The sequence below is a fragment of the Pristiophorus japonicus genome, chromosome 13 (genome assembly GCF_044704955.1).
Source record: "Pristiophorus japonicus isolate sPriJap1 chromosome 13, sPriJap1.hap1, whole genome shotgun sequence".
In the NCBI taxonomy this organism is placed as follows: Eukaryota; Metazoa; Chordata; class Chondrichthyes; family Pristiophoridae; genus Pristiophorus; species Pristiophorus japonicus.
The window spans coordinates 52275275-52289151 of NC_091989.1; the positions used below are offsets into that span (position 1 = coordinate 52275275).

Genomic DNA, 13877 nt, shown 5'->3' on the forward strand with positions numbered 1-13877 from the left:
CGGAGAAACTGTTTTTTTAACTTAAGCCATAAAAAGCAGCCGACTCAAAAAAAAACGGCACAAATCACTGGGGAAAATTGAGTCAATTGTGCCACATAATCTAGTCCTCAAGCAATGTGAAATGATGTATTTTCGAAGGAAAAAAGAGAAGCAAAATAAATTAAATGGTACAATGTTAAAGCAGATACAGGAACAGGAGACGAGGGGTTTCGTATACACAAATCTTCGAAAGGTGGCAGGACACATTGATAAAGCTGTTAAAAATGCATACGGGTCCTTGGCTTTATAAATAGAGGCATACAGTACATAGAAACATAGAAAATAGGTGCAGGAGTAGGCCATTCGGCCCTTCTAGCCTGCACCGCCATTCAATGAGTTCATGGCTGAACATGCAACTTCAGTACCCCATTCCTGCTTTCTTGCCATACCCCTTGATCCCCTTAGTAGTAAGGACTACATCTAACTCCTTTTTGAATATATTTAGTGAATTGGCCTCAACAACTTTCTGTGGTAGAGAATTTCACAGGTTCACCACTCTCTGGGTGAAGAAGTTTCTCCTCATCTCGGTCCTAAATGGCTTACCCCTTATCCTTAGACTGTGACCCTTGGTTCTGGACTTCCCCAACATTGTGAACATTCTTCCTACATCTAACCTGTCTAAACCCATCAGAATTTTAAACGTTTTCCATAAGGTCCCCTCTCATTCTTCTGAACTCCAGTGAATACAAGCCCAGTTGATTCAGTCTTTCTTGATAGGTCAGTCCCGCCATCCCGGGAATCAGTCTGGTGAACCTTCGCTGCACTCCCTCAATAACAAGAATGTCCTTCCTCAGGTTAGGAGACCAAAACTGTACACAATACTCCAGGTGTGGCCTCACCAAGGCCCTGTACAACTGTAGCAACACCTCCCTGCCCCTGTACTCAAATCCCCTCGCGATGAAGGCCAACATGCCATTTGCTTTCTTAACCGCCTGCTGTACCTGCATGCCAGCCTTCAATGACTGATGTACCATGACACCCAGGTCTCTTTGCACCTCCCCTTTTCCTAATCTGTCACCATTCAGATAATAGTCTGTCTCTCTGTTTTTACCACCAAAGTGGACAACCTCACATTTATCCAAATTATACTTCATCTGCCATGCATTTGCCCACTCACCTAACCTATCCAAGTCGCTCTGCAGCCTCATAGCATCCTCCTCGCAGCTCACACTGTCACCTAACTTAGTGTCATCTGCAAATTTGGAGATACTACATTTAATCCCCTCGTCTAAATCATTAATATACAGTGTAAACAGCTGGGGCCCCAGCACAGAACCTTGCGGTACCCCACAAGTCACCGCCTGCCATTCTGAAAAGTACCCATTTACTCCTACTCTTTGCTTCCTGTCTGACAACCATTTCTCAATCCATGTCAGCACACTACCCACAATCCCATGTGCTTTAACTTTGCACATTAATCTCTTGTGTGGAACCTTGTCGAAAGCCTTCTGAAAGTCCAAATATACCACATCAACTGGTTCTCCCTTGTCCACTCTACTGGAAACATCCTCGAAAAATTCCAGATTTGTCAAGCATGATTTCCCTTTCACAAATCCATGCTGACTTGGACCTATCATGTCACCTCTTTCGAAATGCGCTACTATCCTTAATAATTGATTCCATCATCTTACCCACTACCGATGTCAGGCTGACCGGTCTATAATTCCCTGTTTTCTCTCTCCCTCCTTTTTTAAAAAGTGGAGTTACATTGGCTACCCTCCACTCGATAGGAACTGATCCAGAGCAATGGAATGTTGGAAAATGACTGTCAATGCATCCGCTATTTCCAAGGCCACCTCCTTAAGTACTCTGGGATGCAGTCCATCAGGCCCTGGAGATTTATCGGTCTTCAATCCCATCAATTTCCCCAACACAATTACTCGACTAATAAGGATTTCCCTCAGTTCCTCCTCCTTACTAGACCCTCTGACCCTTCTTATATCCGGAATGTTGTTAGTGTCCTCCTTAGTGAATACCGAACCAAAGTACTTGTTCAATTGGTCCGCCATTTCTTTGTTCCCCGTTATGACTTCTCCTGATTCTGACTGCAGGGGACCTACATTTGTCTTTACTAACCTTTTTCTCTTTACATATCTATAGAAACTTTTGCAATCCATCTTAATGTTCCCTGCAAGCTTCTTCTCGTACTCCATTTTCCCTGCCCTAATCAAACCTTTTGTCCTCCTCTGCTGATTTCTAAATTTCTCCCAGTCTCCGGGTTCACTGCTATTTCTGGCCAATTTGTATGCCACTTCCTTGGCTTTAATACTATCCCTGATTTCCCTTGATAGCCACGGTTGAGCCACCTTCGCTTTTTTATTTTTATGCCAGACAGGAATGTACAATTGTTGTAGTTCATCCATGCGGTCTCTAAATGTCTGCCATTGCCCATCCACAGTCAACCCCTCAAGTATCATTTGCCAATCAATCCTAGCCAATTCACACCTCATACCTTCAAAGTTACCCTTCTTTAAGTTCTGGACCATGGTCTCTGAATTAACTGCTTCATTCTCCATCCTAATGCAGAATTCCACCATATTATGGTCACTCTTCCCCAAGGGGCCTCGCACAACGAGATTGCTAATTAATCCTCTCTCATTACACAACACCCAGTCTAGACGGCCTCTCACCTAGTTGGTTCCTCGACATATTGGTCTCGAAAACCATCCCTTATGCACTCCAGGAAATCCTCTTCCACCGTATTGCTTCCAGTTTGATTAGCCCAATCTATGTGCATATTAAAGTCACCCATTATAACTGCTGCACCCTTATTGCATGCACCCATAATTTCCTCTTTGATGCCCTCCCCAACATCACTACTACTGTTTGGAGGTCTGTACACAACTCCCACTAACGTTTTTTGCCCTTTGGTGTTCTGCAGCTCTACCCATATAGATTCCACATCATTCAAGCTAATGTCATTCCTAATTATTGTATTAATCTCCTCTTTAACCAGCAATGCTACCCCACCTCCTTTTCCTTTTATTGTATCCTTCCTGAATGTTGAATACCCCTGGATGTTGAGTTCCCAGTCCTGATCATCCTGGAGCCACGTCTCCGTAATCCCAATCACATCATATTTGTTAACATCTATTTGCACAGTTAATTCATCCACCTTATTACGGATACTCCTTGCATTAAGACACAAAGCCTTCAGGCTTGTTTTTTTAACACCCTTTGTCCTTTTAGAATTTTGTTGTACAGTGGCCCTTTTTGTTCTTTGTCTTGCATTTCTCTGCCTTCCACTTTTTCTCATCTCCTTTCTGTTTTTTGCTTTTATCTACTTTTTGTTTCCCTCTGTCTCCCTCCATTGGTTCCCATCCCCCTGCCATATTAGTTTAACTCCTCCCCAACAGCACTAGCAAACACTCCCCCTAGGACATTGGTTCCGGTCCTGCCCAGGTGCAGACCGTCCGGTTTGTACTGGTCCCACCTCCCCCAGAACTGGTTCCAATGCCCCAGGAATTTGAATCCCTCCCTGCTGCACCACTGCTCAAGCCACGTATTCATCTGTGCTATCCTGCGATTCCTACTCTGACTCGCACGTGGTACTGGTAGCAATCCCGAGATTACTACTTTTGAGGTCCTACTTTTTAATTTAGCTCTTCGCTCCGTAAATTCGTTTCGTAGGACCTCATCCCTTTTTTTAACCTATGTCGTTGGTACCAATGTGCACCACGACAACTGGCTGTTCTCCCTCCCTTTTTAGAATGTCCTGCACCCGCTCCGAGACATCCTTGACCCTTGCACCAGGGAGGCAACATACTATCCTGGAGTCTCGGTTGCGGCCGCAGAAACGCCTATCTATTCCCCTAACAATTGAATCCCCTATCACTATCGCTCTCCCACTCTTTTTCCTCCACTCCTGTGCAACAGAGCCAGCCACGGTGCCATGAACTTGGCTGCTGCTGCCCTCCCCTGATGAGTCATCTCCCTCAACAGTACTCAAAGCAGTGTATCTGTTTTGCAGGGGGATGATAACAGGGGATTTTTGCACTACCTTCTTTGCACTGCTCTTCCTGCTGGTCTTCCATTACCTATCTGGCTGTGGACCCTTCTCTTGTGATATGACCAACTCACTACACGTGCTACTCACATCATTCTCAGCATCGTGGATGCTCCAGAGTGAATCCACCCTCAGCTCCAACTCTGCAACGCGGACCGTCAGGAGCTGGAGGTGGATACACTTCCTGCACATGTAGTCGTCAGGAACACTGGAGTCGTTCCTGAGTTCCCACATGGTACAGGAGGAGTATAACATGCGACTGAGCTCTTCTGCCATGACTTAACCTTTAGATAGGCAATAATAATGTTAAAGTTTACTCACTGTTAAAGAGAAGAAAGAAAAACTACTCACCAATCACCAGCCAATCAATTAACCCCTTTGGCTATGATGTCACCTTTCTGTTTCTTTTTATTTCTTTTTTGCCTTCTCCCTGTAGCTGCACAAGCCACGCCTCACCAACCCCGGACTCGCGCTGCTCCAACTGCCGCCGCCTCACTCTCCCACTGGGCCTTTCATAGGCCTCACCAACCCTGGACTCGCGCTGCTCCAACTGCCGCCGCCTCACTCTCCCACTGGGCCTTTCATAGGCCTCACCAACCCCGGACTCGCGCTGCTCCAACTGCCGCCGTCTCACTCTCCCACTGGGCCTTTCATAGGCCTCACCAACCCTGGACTCGCGCTGCTCCAACTGCCGCCGCCTCACTCTCCCACTGGGCCTTTTATAGGCCTCACCAACCCCGGACTTGCGCTGCTCCAACTGCTGCCGCCTCAGTCTCCCGCTGGGCCTTTTATAGGCCTCACCAACCCCGGACTCGCGCTGCTCCAACTGCCATACAAAAGCAATGAGGTTATGGTAAACCTTTACAAGTCATTGATTAGATCTTAGCTAGAGTATTGTGTCCAATTCTGAGCACCACACTTTAGGAGGGATGGCAATGTCTTGGAGTGGGTGCAGAGGAGAATTACCAGAATGGTACCAGGGCTGAGGGACTTCAGTTATGTGAAGAAACTAGAGAAGGTGGTTACATAGAGCAGAAAGATTAAGATCAAATTTAATTCTCAAAATTATGAGCGATTTTGATAGAGTAGATAGGAAAAAATGTTTCTACTGTCAGGAAGGTCAGTAACCATTGGACACAGGTTTCAGATAATTGGCCAAAAATCGAGTGGAGGAAGTGAGATTTTTTTTTTACGTATTGAGTTGTTATGATCTGGAAAGTACTGCTGAAAGGGTGGTGGAAGGAGATTCAATAGTACCTTTTGTAAAGTCCTTACTCTACAGTATGAAACCACACGAGGCACATTCTGGGAACAAGGTCACTCTGTGACCTTAACTCTTTATTCACAGGACTCCAAGTGATGACCCTGCATGGGACCTCCCTTTTTATACCTGTGTGATCAGGTAAGGAGTGTCTCCCACAAGTTCACCCCTTGTGGTCAAAGTGTGCATCTAGATTGAGTGTATACAGTAATACAGTGGTGTTACATTGTGGTTACATAATGACATCACCTCCCCCCCCAAAGTCTTATTGGGATTATAGGTTTAGTCTTTCAGGTGGTCTACGCTCCCTCGTGGAGCGCCGCAGTTGGGGCTCTGGTTGTTGGACACTGACGTGAGTGTCTGTCACCTGTGGTGATTCCGGCCTGTCCGGGCTGACCTCAGGGACTGTGCATTCTTCTGATTACTCTTGTTGCTCGTTCACTGATGGTGTTGTGAGCTCCATCTCATGCTCTTCTTCAAGTTCCTCCGTGTCGATGCTGAATCTTTTTTTTACCTGGTCCATATGCTTACGGCATATCTGACCATTGTTGAGTTTTACCACGATGACCCTATTCCCCTCTTTGTCAATTATAGTGTCCTCAAGCCAATTGGGCCCCATGGCGTGATTGAGGACGAATACAGGATCATTTATTTCTATACATCTCCCCCTCGCATTACGGTCATGGTACTCGTTTTGTGACTTGCACTTGCCCTCAACTATGTCGGTCAGGATTGGGTGAATGAGGGACAACCAAGTTTTGAATGTCCGTTTCATTAGTAGCCCTGCGGGCAGGACCCTCATGAGCGAGGGCGGTCGGGATCTATATGCAGGAGACACGATAGGCGGCATTGTAGGGAGGGTCCTTGAATCCTGAGCATACCTTGTTTAATGATTTGGACCGCCGTTCCGCCTGGCCATTGGAGGCCGGCTTGAACGGCGCAGTCCTGACGTGGCTGATGCCATTACCCGGCATAAACTCTCGGAATTCGTAGCTTGTGAAACATGGGCCATTATCACTAACCAGGATGTCCGGCAAGCCATGGGTTGCAAAGATCGCACGTAGGCTTTCCACGGTGGTGGATGACGTGCATGAATTCAGAATGATGCACTCGATCCATTTCGAGTACGCGTCCACCACAATAAGGAACATCTTACCCATGAACGAGCCCGCGTAGTCAACATGAATACGTGACCATGGCCTGGTGGGCCAGGGCCACGGGCTGAGCGGGGCCTCCCTGGGGGCATTACTCAGCTGGGCACACATCGTGCATCTGTGAACACAGTGTTCCAGGTCTGAATCAATTCCAGGCGACCAAACGTGTGACCGGGCAATGGCCTTTATCAGCACAATGCCCGGGTGCTCGCTGTGGAGTTCCCTGATGAATGCCTCCCTGCCCTTCTGGGACATAACTACCCAGCTGCCCCATAGTAGGCAGTCGGCTTGGATGGAGAGCTCATCCATCCGTCTGTGGAATGGTCTGACCTCCTCAGGGCATGCTCCGTGTGTGGGCGCCCAATCCCCAGTCAGGACACATTTCTTAATCAGGGATAGGAGAGGATCTCTGTTTGTCCAGATTTTGATCTGGCGGGCTGTGATGGGGGAGCCTGCGCTGTCAAAGGCATCGACAGCCATGACCATCTTGGCGCTTTGCTCCGCTGCCCCCTCAGTGGTGGCCAGTGGGAGCCTGCTGAGCGCGTCAGCGCAATTTTCAATGCCGGGCCGGTGCCGGATGGAATAGTCATAGGCAGCCAGCGTGAGAGCCCATCGCTGTATGCGAGCTGATGCGTTGGCATTGATAGCCTTGCTGTCTGATAACAGGAATGTTAATGGCTTGTGGTCCGTCTCTAATTCGAACTTCCTGCCAAAGAGGTACTGATACATTTTTTTTACACCATAGATACATGCAAGCGCTTCCTTCTCGACCATGCCATATCCCTGTTCTGCTTAAGAGAGCGACCTGGAGGCATAAGTCACAGGTTGTAGTTGGCACTCAGCATTGCCCTGCTGCAACACGCACCCAACCCCATAGGACAATGCATCACATGTAAGAACCAATTTTTTACAGGGGTCGTACAGGGTCAACAACTTGTTTGAACAAAATAGTTTTCCCGCCCGATCAAAAGCCCGTTCCTGACAGTCCCCCCAAAACCAATTGCAACCCTTACGCAGGAGCACGTGTAGCAGCTCCAACAACGTGCTCAAATTCGGCAGAAAGTTCCCGAAATAGTTCAACAGTCCCAGGAATGAATGCAACTCCAATGTGTTGCAGGGCCTGGGTGCTCGTCGAATCGCCTCTGTTTTGGATTCGGTGGGCCGAATCCCATCTGCAGCAACCCTCCTGCCCAGAAACTCAACCTCAGGAGCTAAGAACACACATTTTGACTTCTTGAGTCGCAGGCCTACCCGATCCAGTCGGCGTAGCACCTCCTCCAGGTTGTGGAGGTGTTCCTCGGTGTCTCGACCTGTGATGAGGATGTCGTCCTGGAATACGATCGTTCCAGGGATGGATTTAAGCAGGCTTTCCATGTTTCGTTGAAAAATCGTGGCTGCTGATCGAATGCCAAACGGGCACCTGTTATAAACAAACAGTCCCTTGTGCGTGGTGATGGTGGTCAGTGGTTTAGGTTCGTCGGCCAGTTCCTGGGTCATATAGGCTGAAGTGAGGTCCATCTTGGTGAACAGCTTGCCGCCTGCCAGCGCGGTGAAAAGGTCCTCCGCTCTCGGGAGCGGGTATTAATCTTGTAGGGACACCCGATTGATGGTGGCCTTATAGTCGCCACAGATCCTGACAGAGCCATCCGCTTTTAGGATGGGAATGATGGGGCTCGCCCAGTCGCTGAATTCAACAGGCGAGATGATACCCTCTCTCAACAGCCGGTCCAATTTGTAAGGGGTTCTCGGGGAGTGTTGTTGTGCCTTGGGTGTCTCTCTCTGGGCTTCTGCCCTCACCGCTTATGCCTGACCTGTGAGGTACCCTGAGTGCTGCAAGAGCACCCCTGGAGAGACTGTGTCCACAGATTATGAAGGGGGTTTTGAGACTCATGCATCCCCACAGCTTATGCCTAGCCTGTGAGGCACCTGTGAGTGTCAAACACTCCTAACCCCTTCTTCCCTAACCTGTGACACACAGTTGAGCATTTTCGAGGCGCTCCTCGCTTCCCTTACACTGTTCTGACATAAGACTCATGATCAGGAGATGTAATACAATAGAACTGAGACAAGGTGATTCCAAGAGGAACTTAGGCTTTCAATTTATTTGACAAGGTGTATCTCAACAAACAGCAATACACCAACAAAACAATTCCCCTAAATCCCACTAAACGGACACAATGAAAATCTTTACACAAGTTTAGCAGTACAATGCCCAACCTCCCACCTTTCCTGGCCTAACTGAGTTGGGAGTTCTGGGGACCAGAGGTTATACTCACTACTGTGCCTTTTGCAGTCTGCTGGTTTGTTTCTTCTATCTTCGGTGTCTTCGGACACTGGTTTTCCTTCAGTGTCGAGAGGCTTGCTGGTTGTTGGATCACAAGGGCAGGGAACCACTCACACTGCGTCAGAAACCCCTTTTTATAGCCAGATTATCCAGCCCGCCTCTCCTGCTGAAATCGATCCTTCCCATTGGTGGGCTTTGTGATTTTGAAAAATGCAGCAGTTTTAGATTTTTGCGGGTTTTTTCCACTGATGTTAACCTACTCAAGGTTTGAGTGGGTGTTGATTGCGTTGGCCTCCTGTAGCCATTGTGTAGCCCCTTGGGTTGTTTTGGGTTCCCGAGTTTCTGAAGGTCTGCATAATTTCCCTCCAATTCAGTTTTTCTAACCTACTCAAGGTTTGAGTAGGGGTTGATTGGGTTGGCCTCCTGTAGCCATTGTGTAGGCCCTTGGTTTGTTTTGGGTTCCCTAGTTTTCTGAAGGTCTGCATAATTTCCTTCCATAGTGTAAACATGGAGAAGACAATAGCCCGATAATGGCGATGAGTCAGTCCCACAGTTTTCGAGCAAGTGCACTCCCATTGGCTTGAAAGCCCCATGTTTCGGGCTGACTCTGTCCCACCATTGGCTCTCTGGTGTCCTCTGGTGTCCAATCACTGCTCTGCCAAGGTCAAACCGTCTCGGTTTCAATTTCACATTGCAGCACTTTTCACATTCTCGATCTTTTCCCGCATTACATATGGCACCACTCTGGCTTTGTGGTGCACTGGCCTGGCCTCCGGGGTGATGTGTATCACTACTTTAGTGCCTTTGAAAGTCCCGACGCCAGGTTGGAATAGTGAATCGAATTGTTGCAGAACTTGTGAGTACGAACTTCGCTCCACAGATGACATTGCATGAACATCCCCCCATTTTCAGTTCATCTCGGCTCACCAGCTCCTCCCCAACATTGCGGGACCATTGCCTGGGACAATCCAGAGCGGCAGCCGATTCACTACCCCATTGTGCGTGACAGCCAACATTGCACTGCCTAGCACCGGAATGATTTCTTTAGTATAAATCCGTAATTGTGTCTCAACACGTGCTAATTTTGGTCTACTGGCTTTAAATGGCCATAGCTTCTCAAATTGCTGAACACCCATGAGTGACTGGCTGGCCCCAGTGTCCAGCTCCATGCGTACAGGGATACCATTTAACAAAACCCTCATCATCATGGGTGGCGTTTTGGTGTATGAACTGTGAATATTCACCACATGGACCCGCTGAACCTCGGCGTCCATCGATTTGCCCCAAAAGTCATCCTGCCTCAAAGGACCCTCTTCTGGTCCATCCACCTCATATATTAGTCTGGTTGCAGACTTCCTGCACATTCAAGCTAAGTGGCCACCGAGATTGCAGTTTCTGCAGACAAACTGTTGAAATCTGCAAGATCTGGCGGAGTGTTTTCCCCCACACCTCCAGCATGAGTTAAAGTTTCCATTGTTGGGAACAAAGGGACTATGGCCAGGCATTCCGCGCTGACTGTCCCTTGGACTGCTCTTAAGTACCCTATTAGTGGGTGTCAATGGCCCCATCATGGGCCGCATTGTCCGCTGTGATGGCGTGAATGTCCGTTCAGCCTGCCATTGTCTCTGTTGAAGTCCTACTCTGGGGTCTATTGCTGCCTGGGGGGTGTTTAACTGCCCCTGCCTGCCTGCAGGGCTCTGAGTCGCATTGATGATGTTGATTCCCTGATCCCTCGCCGCGTTAGAGGCAGAATTGCACGCATATATTATTTTCGTCTCTTCCTCCCCCGCCATGAAAGTTTGAGCTAGCAACACCGCCGCTTCCAAGGTCAAATCCTTGGTCTCAATTAATTTGTGAACAATCCCCGCATGACTGATGCCCTCGATAAAGAAGTCCCTTAGCATCTTCCCCCTGCAGACATCTGTGAACTTACAGAGGCTGGCCAAACAGCGGAGATCCGCTATGAAGTCCAGTATGCTCTGTCCTTCCTGACGTCGGTGGGTGTAGAATCTGTGTCAGGCCATATGTATGCTACTCGCCGGTTTGAGGTGCTCCCCGACCAATTTGCGGAGTTCTTCAAAGGTTTTGTCCGCTGGCTTTTCGGGTGCTAGTAAGTCCTTCATGAGCGCGTAAGTCTTTGGTCCGCAGCTGGTCAAAAGATGAGCCCTTCGCTTGTCGGTCGCTGCATCCCCCAGCCATTCTTTCGTAACGAAGCTTTGTTGAAGCCTCTCGACAAAATCGTCCCAGTCTTCCCCAATACAGTACCGTTCCTCTGTGCTACCGGTGGCCATTCTCGTGGGTCGTGAATTCCCGTTTCTCATCGCCAATGTAAAGTCCTTACTCTACAGTATGAAACCACACAAGGCACATTCTGGGAACAAGGTCACTCTGTGACCTTAACTCTTTATTCACAGGACTCCAAGTGATGACCCTGCATGGGACCTCCCTTTTTATACCTGTGTGATTAGGTAAGGAGTGTCTCCCACAAGTTCACCCCTTGTGGTCAAGGTGTGCATCTAAGTTGAGTGTATACAGTAATACAGTGGTGTTACATTGTGGTTACATACATGACACCTTTCAAAAGGGAATTGGACATATACATGAAAAGGAGAAATTTGCAGGGCAATGGGAAAGAAACAGAGGAGTTGGACTAATCGCAGAGCTCTTTCAAAGAGCCGCACAACTCCGATGAGCTGAATGGTCTCCTTCCGTGCTGTATCATTCTATGATTCTGTATTAATTCTACATGGTAACATTTTTGGGTTGTTAATCTGGCTGTGTTCTTGGGTTCAGCAACACATTGCTCCAGTAAAACTGCACACGTTGATTGATATAGGAAAATGATCTATAATTTAAATATTGGTATCAGCAAAGTTCTGGAAACCTAAAATTCTTCAGCTTACAGTTTCAGAGAAGCTACTTTCTCAATTCTCATGGAGAAATGATTGATTTTGAAAAAATAATTGCCAGCATTAAATGCTAATTACTTTTATGTTCATAAGTTTGCCTAATTAAACGGGATCAAAATGTTCGTGACTAATTTATGTTTAATTTTCTTTCTAGTGCATGGAGACATGGAAGGAAAACTGCACAATGATTACTTGTATCAAAAATGACTTATTTAAAATGGATCCCATTGTCTGTCCAGCATTGATTAAACCGACATGTAATAATGAGATCGAGCCTGTGAAAATTCGGACAGAAAACGGATGTTGTGAGAAATGGGAATGTGATTGTTAGTATCACTGATCTGTTCAAATTGCTGCTACATTAAAGTTGTTTGAAATGATGGGAAAATGTTCAACTTTGTCTGGGCCATAAAACAGGCAGCAGTGGATCCCCTTGTTATACATCCCCTCTGATTTTATTTTAATTAAAATCAATAGAAATGATAAATGGGCACGGTAAATAATGGGTGGCAGATTCAAGACTTGCCTGTTTTACGCCCCCGCCAAAATTGAAAGTTCCATCCCATAGCACTGATGGTTTTCTGAGAGCCTATTTTGATTTAATTTTAGGTGAATGTGAAATATGGGGAGATCCACATTATCGCACATTTGATGGTCAATGGTATGACTTCTTCGAGAACTGCACGTACACTCTTGTGGAAGAACGAGTTCCAAAATACAATTTCTCAGTTTTGGTAGATAATTATTTTTGCCTCTCCCTCGTAAAGAAGTCTTGTCCAAAGGGCCTAGTTATTTCTTACAATGGAAATGTTGTATATATTTCAACTGGGGGAGTATATGTGGTAAGTACTTTTATATGTGTTGCTTATAGTGTAAAATTTGATTAACAGTTCAGTTTATGGTTTAAGTAGGAATGACACTACCACAGTTGATCATTAATGTACTCATTGCCCATCAGCCAAACATCTTGGTAACTTCCAGTGACAAATCATGTGGAGACAGATCAGCTTCTGAATGTAGCCATGCCCTGTTCCATCTCCTATACACAGTCCACCGTTTGATTATCCATATTCTTATGACCCTTTTTCATTCTTCAGCTACTACCCGTTTCCTCTTATGGAGGCTGCTGTTAATAGAGGTTGTACCTCTCTAGTCCCGGACTCTTTCATCCAGAAACATCCGTGGTTCGGCATTAGTTGGGAGGAGGGTTTATTTTTTTTAAAGTTTTGATCGGCTGCAATGGCTGATCAGTCAGTGTGTTCGGTGATCGGCTGAGAGCGTCTGTCAGTCAGTGAGTGTGTGCGTGGGTGCTGAAGGAACCGTGCACAGGCTGCGGTGACACACACTCACACAGACAGGAGCCCAGGCGCTGTCCACCGGTACCGGTAAGCGAGACCTCCCGTGGTTCGGGAAATTCTCTCTTCCAGCACCGGTCAGGTCCGGATGGTTCCGGACTGGAGAGGTACAACTGTATATAAATTATCCATCCTCTCGAAAGGATTGTCCTAATCCATGATCACCATTGCACTTTTTAGCATGCCTGTCCCCCTGGTGGTGATCTTCTTGCCTACAAAATACACCTCTGAAACTTTGCCCTTCAAAATATTGGTGATTCATTTGTCATTATGTTGGACATTTTTGGCAATTTAACAGATTGCACTCACAAACAAATTACCACTGTATGCTCTTCCACCTGCTGCATTTGATAAAGAAGGTAGAATCTTGCATTTATGTAGCACCTTTCACATCCTCAGGATATCCCAAGGTGCTTTGCAGCTAAAGCAATACTTTTGAAAGGTAGTCGCTGTTATGTAGACAAACGCTGCATTCAAATTGTGCACAGCAAGATTCCACAAACAGCAATGAGCTAAATAACCAGTTGACCTGGGGGGTTTTCGGCTGGAGGTAATTGAGGAGTTATTGTTGGCCTCTTTGTACCATGTGTAAGCACTACTTAATACCATGGGATCTTTCACGCCAACCTAAACAGGCAGACAAAGCCTCGGTTTAACATTTCATCTGAAAGATGCCGCTTCTGACAATGCAGCACTGCACTGAAGTATGAGACGAGATTATGTGCTGAAGTCCTGGTGTGAGCAGTGATGAAATACTCCTAATTGACAATTTAATGCTAAAATTGTATTATGAGAAGTTTTGTACTGGGGATACTTGTCCATCTGGAGGAAATATTGGAATTAAAGTATGTAACACAAGATTATCCAAG

At 46.8% G+C, this 13877-nt stretch overlaps 1 protein-coding gene across 14 annotated transcripts in view; it reads left to right on the forward strand.

The window, feature by feature from the left end:
* Nucleotides 1–13877, forward strand: part of LOC139278563 (mucin-2-like) — a 188963-nt gene that overhangs the window by 150451 nt on the left and 24635 nt on the right. For all 14 annotated transcript variants that reach the window (XM_070897470.1, XM_070897479.1, XM_070897474.1 and 11 more), the window contains 2 exons: nt 11808–11979; nt 12263–12495. In XM_070897470.1, the coding sequence (XP_070753571.1) occupies nt 11808–11979; nt 12263–12495 (405 nt within the window). The remainder of the gene's footprint in view (nt 1–11807; nt 11980–12262; nt 12496–13877) is intronic.